The sequence below is a fragment of the Pangasianodon hypophthalmus genome, chromosome 23, assembly GCF_027358585.1.
Source record: "Pangasianodon hypophthalmus isolate fPanHyp1 chromosome 23, fPanHyp1.pri, whole genome shotgun sequence".
In the NCBI taxonomy this organism is placed as follows: domain Eukaryota; kingdom Metazoa; phylum Chordata; class Actinopteri; order Siluriformes; family Pangasiidae; genus Pangasianodon; species Pangasianodon hypophthalmus.
This window is the reverse complement of record NC_069732.1, coordinates 3079278-3095806: the sequence shown is the minus strand read 5'-3', so window position 1 is coordinate 3095806 and position 16529 is coordinate 3079278. Positions and strand designations below refer to the sequence as shown.

Genomic DNA, 16529 nt, shown 5'->3' with positions numbered 1-16529 from the left:
GTCTTTCCTGATCATTGGCCAGCGCGACGTCAGTCAACTCAGTCCTCTCTCCTATTGGCTGGATTTCAAACCGCAGTGACGTCCCTACTTTAACGCACTTTGTAGTGCGCACGCGGACGCGTTTCGAGTGCACTACCTAGTGGCTGAGGACTTGTTTTGGAATTCGGCTCGTATTTTCGTCCTGCTATGGAGTTTGCCACGTTGCCGCAGATGCAGAACAACGCCAGCGGGTGTGTTGGGGATTTTTTTTCCTTCTCTTTACACCAGCTTACAAAGTGACCCGATGTAGAAGGCGTTAGACGCGTGAAGGAAGACCTGAGAGAGCTTGTAGTTTGGTTGGAAAAGGTGGGAAGATGCTTGCGGATGTGATAGTGGAGGAGGAATTTGATAAGGAGCAGGAGCTGTGGTACAGCAGGAAGGAGCTGGAGCATGGTGAGATGCCTTCAAACTGCACTTTACATGTCTGCATCTTAACCCAGCACTGAATTATACCATTTCCTAGACATTAACACCTTAATCTATTCCTTAGATATCATTCTGACACCTTTAATGCACCATTATGTCCTAAATAGTGGATACTAATGGATACTATATCATGATTTTCCCTACTGAAGAAAATAATAATAATAATAATAATAATAATAATAATAATAATAGAAACCATTACAGAAATTCTAATGGTTTCCACTACAAATACCATTACAAACCATCAGCTAAGCATTAAAACCATTTCCATTACTGGTCCTTAATGGTGTCCACTAGACACAACATGCCACCAGTAGATTACAGTTTCCATTAAAACCAATACAATTCCCATTATAACCATTAAAACCATTACAAATTCAATGATTGTTTATATTGTTGTTGTTGTTTTCAGCAGGGATTGCATTATTACTTTAGTATTTCATCTAAAATCATATTCTTATACATATTCATCACTCCTTATATTATACCTCTATATGCTATTTATACTTATTTATTTTATTGTATTGGTTTAATGTGAAACAGAACTGCAAAAATAAATTTTGTAGATTTTGGTTTATATACTTATATTTGAAGCAGGTTATTATTATCTTAAACAATAATAACTTTTATTTTAATATTATTTATATATATTTATATGGTGACGCTATTTCCGGTTTGGATGCGTAATAATACACATTATATACTATAGGATTAAATATATCAGATTAGATATGCGGGTTTAGTGCGCATTCTGACTGCAGAGAACAATATTTACTTCATATTTCCTTCATGTCCAAGTCTCTTAGGGTTAATATGTATAACTGTTGTATTTTTAATCCGTTGTGTTGAATTCTTGTCATCAAAACTTTACTGCATTGCAATAAAAAACCAGCCGTTGTTGTTAAAGGGCTTGTAGAGAAAGCGCGTACTTCCGCACTAAACAGTGTGTGAGAGCAGAACGCCACTGCAGGGATGAATACTATTCTCACATACTCGTTAGTGCGGTAGTATGCGGACTGGATCGCAGCCATGACGGTTCCTAAGCAACGGCGTCAGTGGAAGGGCACGCGCGTAGCAACCGTTTAAATCGCACGTAACTTCCGCTTTAATCGGGTGGTTTTTTTTGTTTGTTTTTAATTAATTCTTTTATTTTTTAAATAATATTTATTAATATTCGCTTTTACACCACAGCGCTGTTGAAGTCTAGGTTTTGATTAAAGTGTTTGATTAATTAAAAAAAAAAAAATTCTATCACAAATCACAGGTTTATATGACGCGTTCGTTGTAACAAGTTATCGTTTCTATAGCAACGGTTCATTCCCTGGGAGTTGTACAGATGCTCCGTGTAATCAAACCTTACCTTAATAATAAACAGATAACAAAGAACAAATAACAAAGAAAACAAGTGTAATTGTTGATATGGTGAAGTTTTCTGTAAGGAAACGTTTATTTCATTTCTAAATGGAAGGAGTCTCCAGTGTCAGTGCTTTGTAACAGTCAGAAGTAAAGCTGTAAAGGAGAGAGGAGTTTTATGTTTTTGCGGTTTTGCAGTATTTCAAGAGAGAGAAAAAACCATGAGAACTGGAGCTAGCTTGTTTCCTAGACCACCCGCAGCGTTAAATGTAACTATAAATGGATAAAACGTGAAACATTTCGTTCGTTAATAAATGAAGAATTGTAATAGTAGACAAACTGTCGAGGTATAAGAGGAATAAAACAGCTGGGGTGGTGCTGTTATAGTAAAGTAATCAACATCAGATTATTGGGAACGGCCCCGTCTTGTTTTATTCCTTACTCCTGATAATTCTTTAGACTTTAGAGCGTTAGTTTATGTACAGATGCAGGTTATTAGGGTTGTCATGGCAACATACTCTTGCACTTGTTACTGATATATAAAGTATCACAGTGTTCAGTATAATAATAACTGTTGCCTCGCAGCTCTGGGGTTGAGGTTCGATTCCCACCTTCACCCTATGTGTGTGTGTGTGTGTGTGTGTGTGTGTGTGTGTGTGTGTGTGTGTGTGTGTGTGTGTGTGGAGTTTACATGTTCTCCCCGTGCTTTGAGGGTTTCCTCCGTGTTCTCCGGTTTCTTCCCTCAGTCCAAAGACATGCGCTGTAGGCTGACTGGCATCTCTGAATTGTCTGTAGTGAGTGAATGTGTATGTGAGTGTGTGTGAGAGCGTGTGTGTGTGTGTGTGAGAACGTGTGTGTGTGTGAGAGAACGTGTGTGTGTGTGAGAGAACGTGTGTGTGTGTGTGAGAGAACGTGTGTGAGAGAACGTGTGTGAGAGAACGTGTGTGAGAGAACGTGTGTGTGAGAACGAGTGTGTGTGTGTGTGTGAGAACGAGTGTGTGTGTGTGTGAGAGAACGAGTGTGTGTGAGAACGAGTGTGTGTGTGAGAACGAGTATGTGTGTTTGTGTGAGTTTGTGTGTGTGTGTGTGTGTGTGAGTGAGAACGTGCGTGTGAGTGAGAACGTGCGTGTGTGTGAGAACGTGCGTGTGTGTGAGAACGTGCGTGTGTGTGTGCGTGTGTGCGTGTGTGTGTGAGAGAACGTGTGTGTGTAAGTGTGTGAGTGTAAGTTTGAGTGCGTGTGTGTGAAAATTAGGAGTGCATGTCATATCTGTCTGTGTGTGAGACCGTGTGTGTGAGACCGTGTGTGTGTGTGAGACCGTGTGTGTGTGTGAGACCGTGTGTGTGAGCATGTTTGTGCGAATCAGGAGTGTGTGTGAGTGTGAATCAGGAGTGTGTGTCGTGTCTGTCTGAGTGTGTGTGAGTGTGAATCAGGAGTGTGTGTCGTGTCTGAGTGTGTGTGTGTGTGTGTGATGTAGAAGTGTGTGAGACGCTCCGTGTTGCTCTTGCATCAGGATTTCTGTGACTCACACGTTGATGTTGTCCAGCATGTGTTTCGGTGAATTCCTGTCTCTGGGCTGACAGGAAGTGCGGAGCTGTTCATTTACTCTGTGTGTGTGTGTGTGTGTGTGTGTGTGTGTGTGTACAGATCTCCACTTGGCCGCAGAGTTGGGAAAGACTCTGCTGGAGAGGAACCATGAGCTGGAGCAGGGCCTTCAGCAGATGTACTCCACCAATCAGGAGCAGCTGCAGGAGATCGAGGTGACGCTTCCTTCCTGCTCTTCATGCGTTTATGCGACGTTTCTTTAGAAACCGGACGTTTCACAATCCCGAGCCTGCGTCCTGTTTCTCGCTCAACACTCTGCGCCGGCTCTCTCGCACAGCGTCTGACAGAACCAGTTTGTTCTCCACCTCCACAGTCTGCACATTTCCAAACGTGTCCTGTAGCGTCTGCGCCGGGAAAAAGAAAGCGTTCCGATCCGCTCACTTTAATAATCTTCAGGCTCCATTTCCGTCTCCACGCGTCCACGGATATTTCATCTGCATGACATCCTCCTGTTTCTGTCTTAACTCTCCTCCTCCTCAGGGCCGGCAGCAGGAAAGGCGTAAACGCTCGCTGAATTCTGGCCGGAGATTTATTCCCAATACAGGAACTTTTTCCATGAACTCAGGAACTTGAGGTCTCTTTCAGCAGGAAGCCACTGGCACTTTTAGTTGTAGAAAGCTTTCAGTTCCTGCACCAAATTTAGTACCTTTATACAGAACAGGAACTGTTATGGGCGGGGCTTCACATACTGAAAGCCTCTGATTGGTCAAGCAAAAGATTCACAGAATGTCTAACGCTCTTACCTGTAATTTTCCCAGAAACAGTGTTTGGATGAAAAGGGATTACGAAAATGTGTTTTATATCCGAGGCAATGCGGCAAAACTGGCAAAGTTTGTTTTTATACGAGTGATGAGTCAGAAACCTGAACATGACCCTGAGTTCAGGAACTGCAGCACAAGAAACAAACTTCCGAACTGTTTTGTTGCAGAGCTCCAGGAATTCCTTTATTATGGAGTTCTGGAATTTTGTTTCCTTTGTTGCAGAGCTCCAGGAATTCCTTTATGGATTTCTGGAATTTTGTTTCCTTTGTTACAGAGTTCCAAGAATTCCTTTATTAAGGAGTTGTGGAATTTCGTTTCCTTTGTTGTAGAGTTCAGGAATTCTGGATTTTTTTGTTTGTTTTCTTGTAGAGTTGCAGTTTTTTTTCTTTGAGTTCAGGAGCTCCTACGTTGCAGAGAGAGTACTAGTAAAGTAGTGAAATTAATTCACATTTGTAATTAACTAGAAATAAATTCTGTCTTTTCACAAAATATGAAATAATCCAACGTCCAATCTACAAAATCAGTTATTCAGTGTGATAAAGACTCAGATGGTGTTGGATGATTAACTGAACTTGACTGAAATAGTTTAAAAAGAGAAACCAGGCTAGCTCATAGCTAAGGATTTTTTAAAATTTTTTTGGACAGTGTTCCACTTGGATGTTGTTACCGGCGAAACTGGGACTGTCTCATACGTACCTGTAGGTTTTGTTGCTGTGTTTTACGTGTTTAGTCGTCGTCATAATAATAATAATAATAATAACAAGAGCTTTAGGATCTCTGAGAGCATGTAGTGGGTTTAACCTTTCTCTGATATAAGCTCCGCACATAAGACCTCGTCTTTACGTGTTCTTCTTTTTCCGTCTGTGTCTGAGGAAGCAGCGCAGGAAAAGCGAAGTCTTAAGGACAAAAGACTTCATGCCAGGAATGCGTTCTGTCCAGTTTTCCTGCGAAATCCAATCCAGCTGGCAATACGTTTGTTTTTTTTTTTTGTCCTGCCACAATCTCGTACTTCTGATGTTTTGCTAATACGTGACGTAAAAGCCTTTGGGTTACGCATCACTGATTTCACAAACACACACACTTCTTTCATTTGAGTCTTTCATGTGGAGGTGGAAAGCATCAAATTACTTATTTAAAGTCTTAAAAAAACAATCATATCTGTAATATCCCTATTTAAGAATAATAATAAACTATTAAAATAGACTTATTTTAAATAATAGTAGTTTTTAATAAACTTAAAACGGCCAAGAACATCTCTACACCTTTACCCTCATTAAAAATAACAGGAGTTATGAATATTCATGAATATGCAAATTGTAAACGCCCCATATGCCGACTTGAGTACGAGTCTTGAGTTATATCGCTGTTTTCTCACTAATTTATTTAAGAGCAGCCAAAATATAATGTTGGCATAACAACCATGATTTCGTTCACTGATATTAGCGAAGGTGTAGCTAGCTAAGTAAATCATTTGGCATGTCTGTGGTTTTAAGGTTAGCATGAATAATTTGCATATTGAAAGTGATTGGTCCAAAGCTTATGTAGTGACATCACTAACAGCTGGAATCAGTTGTAGTACAGGGAAAAATCATGGAAAATTCATGGAATTTAGTTCCGTGTTAGCATATTTGACCTATATACTTAGAATATTTCATTACGAATATGCAGAGAGTGAGTGAGTGAGTGTGTGTGTGTGTGTGTGTGTGTGTGTGTGTGTGTGTGTGTGTGTGTGTGTGTGTGTTCTCTCGCAGTACCTGAACAAGCAGGTGGAGCTGCTGAGGCAGATGAACGATCAGCACACTAAGATGTACGAGCAGCTGGACGTGGCGGCGCGAGACCTGGAGACGACTAACCACAGGCTGGTGCTGGACAACCGCACGGCCCAGGGGAAGATCCAGAGGTGAGGAAGTGTGGGACAGGAACCGCCGGGAGATTTGCATTTTAACCAGCTGGAGCCGACCGAATCAGGACGAGAATCTTCTTTATCAAAACGATTCCCATAAACAGAACTCATCTTCACGTTTGCTGCATCGACACTGACATTGTAATAAAAAATAAATAAAGAATAGATTAATATATAAAAAATGTTTTGGTTAAAAAAATGGAGGGAAAATACAGAGAAGCGCTAGGGTTTTTTTTTTTTTTTTTTTTTTTTTAGGATGTTCTTGTTAGCAATGTTAGCGCCTCTGGTGATCTAGCAGTACCAAGTACGTTACAAGTTGAAGCAGCAAAAATGCTGAATGTGTAGTCCGCATTATAAATTGTGCACAGTGCAGCTGGTTTGATATTTAATGGGTTGAATTTAAGGCAGCCTTGAGCTGATTTATGTTTCTGACACAATGTTGTGTATAAAATTGTACAAAAGGGGGTGTGGCCTAAAGTTTAAAGCAGAAGACTGTATGTGAGAAGTGTTTTGGATGTATATTCAATTTCTTCAATACATTTCTTCTGCTATTTTGTTGCTAATCTGGTAGCTATAAGTCTCCGTTACTCGTTCGCTACATTAGCGCTGCATCTCGGCGTTGTCTTATCCCTCCACTCGCCGCTCTCTGTTTCAGCCTGACCGAGACCATCGACAGTCTGCAGTCTCACATGGAGAGTCTGCAGAAGCAGGTGGAGGAGCTGAAGGCGTCGCAGTCGGAGCGCTCGAGGAGAGAACGCGCTGAAGCTCGTCGAGGCCTGGCGGCTCAGAGCGTCTCCTGTCTCTACGACCTGCACCGGGAGACGTGAGTCTGCACACGTCGTCGTGTTTTATATTAACCAAACCGCCGTGTTCGTGCATGTAGGGCACGGGACGATACGTCACCCAGTCTCAGCTCTCTCCTCGTCTGACCCAGTTCTCATTCCTCTGAACAGATAAAGCTCCAGAGATGGGAGAATAATCTTATATTCATAGTGATTCTATCTTTACACGTTCTGCGGCAAGGCACAAAACATTCTGACACTTTTTCATCAGGTTTTTAGTTTTTCATTCCTTCTTTATGGATGATACCTTTTTAATTTCATGTTGCATGTTCCACCCTGTTATGTTCCAGACTTGGAGTTGTGCTTTTTTTTTTTTTTTTTTTTTAAATGGCTTAATATTTTTATTTCTATAACCCAAGAGCATAACAAGGTGGAGACATAACAGAGGCATGTCAGTGTAACGTAGGTTTCACTCGTCTTTAGACAAACATTCGCCTGCCTTTAGAACTCTATTGTTGCTATTCGTATGTTGACCTGTCGGTGAAGTTCAGTTCCTCTGAAGCAGGAACTAAAATGTTTCCTGAAAACTATGGGTGTGTCTCAAACAGCTCCCTATCTCGTGAATCAGTATATCATGTGCACAAGTTCGGGCGCTAGTAAGGACTCACTACACAATGGGACACTGATGACTCAGGTTCCGGGGACACGACTACGTATTCGCGTTGTAAAACGTCACCACTGGCATTTATCATCAACAGGCACGACCAATATCTTTCTGACATTATATATCATATAAATATGTTAGCTTAATCACACGCATTTCTGCTTCAAGTAGGATCATAGGCTCACTAGAGGATTTTTTAAATTCATTAAACGCTTAAAAGTTGTTAGACTCAAACAAACCGTATATATAACGTGAAATAAAGTTAAAAATCACTAACGTAAGTAATCATCTGAGAGCTACAACAACGATAACAAGCTACTTATATTTGTAGACGAAGTTGGCTGAGAGTTTGTCTGCCAATTTTTTCAAGCTGAGGGGCTTCAGAAAATATGACGTCATTTCCGGTAAGGGAACATAGCGAGCATCGACGCTCCCTGGTTTCTGCAGTGCATTGTGGGATTTTTTTAGGAAGCGAACGTTCCAGTGCACTGGAAGGATTTTGCGATTGAGACAGTCCTTAAAATGGCCGACTTCCTGATCAGCGCCCTGAATATTGAACTAGGGAGCTGATTGAGACGCACCTGATGACTCAGGAACTAAATTATTAATGCTATTAGATTAAATGATTAGATTATTAGAGTGCATATGCACATAAAGTCCTAAGCTCCTGAAATGTTCCTGAGGTTTCACACAGAAATGTGGTGAGGTGGCATCACCCTCCAGTCTGCTCACTGTGGTGACGTAAAACCAGAATCTGCTCTGATGTCCCCTCTCTAACCTACTGATCTGTAATGTAATATCACACACACACACACACACACACACACACACACTTTGTGTTTGTTTATTTGTCACATGCATAAGCATACACAGTACAACTTGCAGTGAAATGTTTTATAAAACTGTTCCGATATAAAATAAGTAAATATAGAAAAATATTAAATATAAAGAAAAATATATACATAAATATATATATACATAAAAATATTAAATATAAAGAAAAGTGTATGCATAAAAAATATATAAAGAAAAATATAAAGAAAAATATTAAATATAAAGAAAAAAAAATATATATATATACATATATATATATATACATATATATATATATATATATATATATATATATATATATATATATATATATATATATATATATATATATGAAGGAATTAAAAAAAAATGTGTATAAGAATATGTATATGGATATATGGATGGTGGCAGCGGCAGTCTGACAGATATAAAGTGCGGCTATGTGCAGTTTGTGCCAATAATGTGCCGGTTGTGCGACACACACACACACACACACACACACACACACACACACACACTAGTATGTACCAGGCTTATTATTTCTACTTAGCAGCTGATACTAACACTTTCTGTATTTCCAACAAAAAAAAAAGTTTCCCCAGGAGCCTGGTGTGAGCCGTGTCTCCCTCAGAGCAGTTCAGACCCAAGACAAGACAAGTTTATTTAAATAAAGCACATTAAAATAGACGTGAGTGTCGAGGTCGTACTTTTCTGCAAACTAGGAGCTGAACTTCGCTGATTGGTCCAGTGCGAAAGTGGTTGCAGTATGAAAGATAACACCACTGCACACTAGTTTCCAGTTTTAACTGGACGTGAATGGTTTTTTAAAGATATTTTTGATGCTCAGATGTTCCACCCTGTCGCTTTTTATAACCCCAGGAATGTTTCAGGAACTTGGGCTGTAAGGCGCATTTCCATTAAAAGGAGCAGGGCTGATTTTTACTTCCTGATTCCTTGCACCAGAGAAGGTACTTTTCTGGAAACAAGGAACTGAACTGACTACTGAGTCGCCAAATATTACAATAAATTAATGAGGAAAGAAAAGAATAAACAAAATGGATAAAAGGAATTAAACGCTACTCTAGAAATTTAATCTAAGGCACAGAAGCGCAAAAAATGTTTCCATCTGGATTTGATTTGTTTAGTTGTTGTTTCCCACCCTGTCGTGTCCCACCCTTTTTTTTTTTGTTTTTTTAAAGCCTCAGGAATATTTCAGGATGTTAGGATTGAAGCAGTTCCTGCTTAAACAATGAACTGAACAATGAACTGAAAAAAAGAGCGAGATAAAAGAGATTTTTTTAAAATAATGACACCTTTTAAATATATTTTACTAATTAAAGTGGTTACACAATGTGTGGAAAAAAAAAAGCATTACAGAAATAAAATAAAAACCAGATTGGAAACTGAAAGTAATCTATGATTTAAAACTTGGAGCATTCTGTGTGTGTGTGTGTGTGTGTGTGTGTGTGTGTGTGTGTGTGTGTGTGTGTGTGTAGGCGTCTGAGCTCGGAAAGCCACAGTGACGATCGCTCGTGGTGGGCGCTGGATGCAGGTCTGGTGGAAGAGGAGAAGTCTGCCCTGCAGAGTGCGTTGCGTAGCCTGCACACACAGCTGGGCAGCGAGCGCGAGCGTCGGGAAGCGGCGGAGAAGGTTATGGAGCTGACCGAGCGAGAGAACCGGGCGCTGGAGGAACAGCTGGCACAGCTGGAGGGGGCGCGACGGCACCAAGCCGAACTGGAGGCCGAGGTGGAAGAGCTGCGGCAGCTGTGGCGCTCGGAATCATCCAGCGTTAGACCTACAGACTCGCTCGTAGCCGACGCCGTGATCTTCCTCACTGAGGAGAAGGGGGCGGAGTCAGGAGCGGAGGTGGTAGAGGAAGAGGAAGGGTCAGAACAGGAACTGAGACGTGGCCACGAGCTGACGTGTATACGGCGATCGGAGGCGGTGAGGCAGCGCGGAATCTCTCTGCTGAACGAGGTGGACGCGCAGTACAGCGTACTGAAGACCAAATACGAGGAGCTGCTGCTGCGCTGCCAACGCGGAGACGACGCACAGAGCCACAAAGCCGTCCAGACGCCCGCCGCGTCCCTCAAACCTCAATCAGCCTCCCTCACGGACGACACGTACCAGCCGGAGTACAGGGCACTCTTCAAGGAGATCTTCACATGTATCCAGAAGACCAAAGAGGACCTGAGTGAGAACAGGGCCACACCCAAGCGCAAACAGTGACTCTGGGTCGTGTGTGTGTTTCGTTTTGTTTTTTTTTACCGGGTCGAATAGCAGTATTCTCATCAGCCGCCGTCCATTTTAAAAACTTTGCACTTTGTTTTCGTTCACGTAAAATGGGCGGCTCAGGATACATCATTCGGAGAGTCTCGGTGCTAACCTATCCCAGTGCATTGTGGGATATCAGGACTGTGTTGGATATCCTACACTACGCATTTAAAAATGATTCCGTAAGCAACGCGCTCGATCGCAAACACGTTGTGGTTTCTGATATACAGCCGTGATCGTGACCGTGACCCGACCGATACAGGAACCTTTTATTACCCAGTCCTAAAATATTCCAGTAACATTCTCCGATATAATTCAACACTTTATGATATATAATATGATTACCAATTAAATTTCGAGGTGAATTATTATTATTATTATTATTATTATTATTATTTATGCGTACACCATGTGAGAACTTCTCAGTGTAAAGGAACGATTTAGTCCGTTTTTTGTCAGCTTTGATTTGATGTTTCATCTCAGGAGAAAAACGCTGAGGAAAGCAACGTTAATTATTAAATAATAATAATAATAATAATAATACGAAGAAATAAAAACTGGGGAAAAAAACGTTGCTTACAGAAAATCACGAGAATTTTTTCACGTGAACTTTTCACACGTTCTCTCACGTGTTTTCTTACATTCCTTTATTACCTGTTTTTTTTTTTCTTTCTTGCATACACGTTGATCTTTATTTCGTCTTTCCCATCACTTTCAGCTTTATTTATATATTTATTTATTTATTGCACAAATAGTAAACAGCGTCCAGTTTAGTCCACTAAATGTCACGTGTTCGCTTGAATTCACGTGCGCAGTTTAAGGGTAAAACACGGTGAAACGTTCACACACGTGATCACGTACTGCTCACAGTCACGTGTCTTTTGTGTATGCGGCCCCCTGGTGGCACTGCAGCGCGTTTGTCTGTTCTGTGTGAAGACTGTTTACGAACGTAACACCAACTTACACGTAAACGTGCGAGATCTCTGAGTTATTAGTACAGTTTCTGTTGATACCGATATGTTCAGGAAACCTCAGTATCGGCGATTTTATCAGCTCTCTGATGTATCGGTCGGGCATGAGTTGTGTTTGGTGTTTGGTGTTTCGGTTGTGAGCCGTGCTCTACGACTAATATGGAGTACAGCCATCACCATATACACACACACACACACACACACACACTGTCCAGGATTGAACTCGAGCACCACACACACACACACACACACACACACACACACACAAACACACATCGTTTTGAGTCATTTGGGTTTGTCCAAAATCTTTACCAGCCTGATTTTGCTGCTCTGGCTTTCTTTAAACGTAACCTTCGCCATTTCTGCGTCAGTAGTCTTAAATATTTGGACGTGCTGTTATTAATAACTAGCTTTAGAAAAGAATACTGTAGAATGTACATTAGATGAAGGAGAGAAGATGATTCTTTAGCACGTCAGTAACAGAGGAACTTCACCTCCAGTTCGGTCGCATGTAAATTGCAGGGTTTTTTTTTTTTTAATTTTAACGACTCGAAGCTTACCTCATGAGTTCTGCGTACTAACGAACAAACTAACTTTATACTAACATGTTGGAGTGAAATCGTTTCTCACGGCTTGGTGGAACAGCGACGCAAACGTGTGTGTGATGTTTGTGACGCTCTCCCGCTCTGCACTTTATTCTATTTTATGCATTTCAGGGTTTTTTTTTTTTTTTTTTTTTAATTGTATTTATTGTTTTTTTTTCCACAAGTGGATGTAGATATGAGAGCTTTATTTTTTATTTATTTTCATCATTTGTTTTGTTCAGTCACTGTATATTTATGATGTGGGAATTTTTTTTTTTCCAACTGCGAACACTGAGTCGATGTTTTCTTGTAGATTTATAAGAAAGCCTAGTAGCCTAATGAGTATTACTTATACTGCTTTACTGATATGTGCTGAATACCGGGTTAAAGGAATAGTTAAGTGAAGAATATAATTTACCGAATTTTTAATTTGCTCCAAATTGAGTCAGGATGTTTTCGCTGTCGGATGTTTGCTTGCTTGTTAGTTTTGCACTGGAGCTACGAATATAGCTAACAAGTAAAAACAACATTTTCTGAGGCTCGTAAAGTCACGGGTCAGAGGTCACCTAGATAGTCGACACGAAAGTGAAAAGCAGCGCTACCACAATTAAACGCGTCTTTCTTGTTGTACCCTTTCCCCTTCAGTGAATTTTTCCTCCGCTACTTTAGCTGAAAAGGCAGAATAGTTTTATCACCATAGCAACAGGTCAAAACCCATAAACAAGTAAAAACACGCTCGGACCTTCATCCTTAAGCGCCGTAATCTCATTTTTAGCACCGATCGTCCATGCTGAATCACGTTAAATGTGTTTATACTGTAATATTTCTGATGTGGTCAGTGATTCTGGTGCTAAACTGTTGGTAGAGAGATGTTGTCATCACAAGCGCAGTAACAATAGCATTTAATAGAAGGAAAACATTTCAGTGTTCTCAAACACAATAATGCTCAGGGTTTTTTTTTTTCTCAATCATTTTTTCCAGCCATGTCATATTGATAAGAAGCTATAAGGGAGAGAGAGAGAGAGAGAGAGAGAGAGAGGGAGGAGTTTACTGAAGAAGTTAGACTCATAAATAAACCTTAGACTCAGTTACGATGCAGTTGAGACTCGGCTAGTTAGCGATCTACGAGATAACGAGCGCGTTGTTTTTGACAGAGGTACTAGCACGAAAGTCGGAGCTTTGAAAGCTGATCTTTTTGAGCAGATGAGGAGATGAGACAGCTTAACAAACTAAAACACTAAAGCGCCGCTGCAGCACTCTCTCCATCAGCAGGTAGTAGAATGGCATTGTGTGTACTGTAGGAAACCAAAGTGAAAATAGACCAACTGAAAAGCAAAATAATTCTTGGACGCCCTTGAAGATCACGTTAATTAGAAAGAAGCGATGATGTGCAAAGAGAATCTTCATCATCCTCCGCATCACTTCCTGCTTTCCGACTTTCACTCTCATTTCAGGAATGATACCAGAGTGATTCCACGATGCTCCAGTGTCTCGGCAAAGTCCCACTGCTTTATGTCCTGAAGAACTGACTGTGGTTTAATGAAGATATTTATGAAAAAGGGAAAATATTTTGGGTGACGTAGACTTTCATTAGATTAGATCATTACATTAGACTCGTCGCTCCAGTGCAAAAAATAAATAAATAAATAAATAATAGAAGCAAACATCAGACCAAGAACTTAAAGAAAGTTGTCAAGTAGATTTTTTTGTGGAACTTTTCCTTTAATCTGAGCTTTACTGGGCTGTCAGTTGTTCTAATATAGTGTGATGTGGAATTTAATTCCTGACTTCAGGAACAATGTCTTCATTATTTTCATCTCCAAACATTCTCACACCATCGTAGGTGCTGCTGGTGAAAGAGAGACAACGTGAAAGGAGCGTTTGAGGATTTGGAGTTGAGATGTTCATGATGAGATGGCTCGACGGATGTTTGGGTGTAAAAGGAAAATGGAGAAACGTTTAAACACGTGGTGATGACGTGATGGCGGAGGTTTGCGTGTAGCGGGTGAAAGGGATTGTCTTGCGTTGAGAAGGAAAGATGGTGATCGTATGTGGATATGAAGGAAGACAGGTGAAAATGTACAGCAGTGTTTGGCATCTATCATCTTTGACGCCTTTTTTTTGTTGTTAGGGAAGCTTTGTAAAACCGTGGAAAAGATCTTGGGTCCATGTATTTACTCTATTTTAGGATAATAACAAGGAGATTTTTATTTGATTTTTTTGAAACTTGGATCATTTGAATATTTGAACGTTCATGAGATGACAGGATAATTTTTTTTTTCCGGGGATAAAGACAAAAAATTTCACTTTCCTAATCAAATCATTTACGTTTTTATGATAATGTTTTATTTTATCAGAGGTGCCAGTTATTATTTATGAGAAAATCCCAGCAGGAAAAAAAAAGTTTTACCGCATACCCAAGCGTATGCCTGTGGATGAGAGCTAATTTTCCATTTTTATGTTGTTTTTTTTTCCCCCTCCAGATGTGCGCCAAGTCACAGTGAGAAACCAGAGAGATGTGTACACCAAATACACCATGAGTCCCGCCCTCTGGTTTTCTGAGGCTCGTAAAGTCACAGGTCAGAGGTCACCTAGATAGTCGACACAAAGTGAAATCCAGCGCTACCGCAATTAAACGCGTCTTTCACGTTATGTGCCCTTTCCCCTTCGGTGAATTTTTCCACCGCTACTTTAGCTGAAAAGGCAGAATAGTTTTATCACCATAGCAACAGGTCAAAACCCATAAACGTCTATACCTAAACCATAAATGTTGGCACCTCTGCTTCGATCCAGATGTAAGTTTATGTTAAATTTGTTATACCAGTAAATTTCCATAGGCTTGTAGCGCATGTAGTACGTTTTCTCAGGAAAACATTTTATATTTGCTAGATTGTAATTAATTCATTATCGCAATGAAACATTTTATAATTTAGAGAAAATTATTTTGTCATCTCAGAATACATTATTCTTGTGACAGGGACAAGCTTATAAATAAATAAATAAAGCTGTAGCAGGAAAATGGAATAAATTAGAATATATTAAAATAAATGTTATATCAGTGCTTTCTTAGGTCACAAGTATAGCATGAATTTTATTTAATGTGATAAATATGAATAATTTCATAATAACGTTAAATATCCTAATAGAGATCTGTTTATATAAATAAGTCGTAGACAAAGGTCAACCTGTAGTATTTAGGCGTAATAGATTAGTCGGATTGTGTGAATAGTGTGATTAATCCTGCCACAGAAACGTCCTGATTGGTCAGATGGCTTATTTGCGTATTTATATTAGCGAGGCAGATATTGTAATATAGATTAATTAATTAATATATGAGCGTTATTCCTGCATTAGATGCACATGTTTGGAGATCAGAGTCTTCATTCCGGTTGGTGCTAAGAAGTTGATAGTGGCATTTTCTATGCTAATGCTTTTGGGGGAAAAATGAAACAATGAAGAAGAAAAAAAAAGGGTAGCATTGTGCTTTGATGCAGAATGCTAACTTCCTTTAAGCATGGGGGAAAAAAATTAAATACAAAATGTTTCGCTTGAATTGAATGTAAACAAGCACACACACACACACACACATATATACATTTACAAACGTCCATTCCTGATAATTTCCATCCATTTTTATTTTCTTACTCAATCTGTCTGTATTGTACTTAAAATGTTTGTGACATTTATTACCATCATTGATAAAATGCTTATAAAATCGAATATGCATAACCTGTACAATGGTGCTGAACTTTGTAGCCTTTGTAGCTGAACGCTATAGAAATGCCTTTTTAAAGAGTTAGGGCATGTGGGGAATCGTAACGATGGCATGAACAGTGGCTAACGCTCGATTAGGGCTTAAAATGGCCGATTAAAGAAAGATTTGCAATTCAACAAGTCTGACGTGTGCTTATTTGATGGAGAGAAACGTAATTATTGGAGTTAAGACGAACTGTGAGAATGTGCAGAGTGAACCGAGTTGCGTACGAGTCTCACACTACACTGGGAAGTGACAAGATCCTCGTGTCGCTTGTAGTCTCTTGTGGGCGTGTAGCAACTGTTACTGTTGTCACTTGTGGGCGTGGCCTTTAGCTGATTAGCAAATCAAGCTAACAGTAGCTACGTACACTCACCAGAGAACTATCTCTGCTACTTCCTTCCAAGCTTTATTTTTCTTCGTAACGTCTCTTAGAAACGTTTAATGAGAGGTTGTGTATGACAGGATAAGATGAAACTATTATACGGTTATAAGTTTTTCTTCCATTTTTATAACACGTCAAACAGGAACTAAGCGTAGTTAGGAACTGAAGTGGTGAGCGGGGAACTGAAGAAAGTTCAGACCACACGCACCATATCAC

General features: G+C 40.0%; 1 protein-coding gene across 1 annotated transcript; it reads left to right on the top strand.

The window, feature by feature from the left end:
- The first annotated feature begins 169 nt into the window (after window positions 1-169).
- cdr2a (cerebellar degeneration-related protein 2a) lies at window positions 170-16068 on the top strand. The gene is made up of 5 exons (XM_026945944.3): window positions 170-432; window positions 3465-3577; window positions 5935-6083; window positions 6742-6909; window positions 9842-16068. The coding sequence occupies exons 1-5, from the start codon at window positions 354-356 to the stop codon at window positions 10572-10574; spliced, it is 1242 nt and encodes a 413-aa protein (XP_026801745.2). The 5' UTR covers window positions 170-353; the 3' UTR covers window positions 10575-16068.
- Window positions 16069-16529: the final 461 nt, after the last annotated feature.

Bases quoted from the DNA above. Each gene is read 5' to 3' on its own strand.
- cdr2a (XM_026945944.3), top strand. From the start codon at position 354: ATGCTTGCGGATGTGATAGTGGAGGAGGAATTTGATAAGGAGCAGGAG. The intron at 433-3,464 runs GTGAGATGCCTT...GTGTGTGTACAG, and splicing joins CAGGAAGGAGCTGGAGCATG to ATCTCCACTTGGCCGCAGAG. The intron at 6,910-9,841 runs GTGAGTCTGCAC...GTGTGTGTGTAG, and splicing joins TACGACCTGCACCGGGAGAC to GCGTCTGAGCTCGGAAAGCC.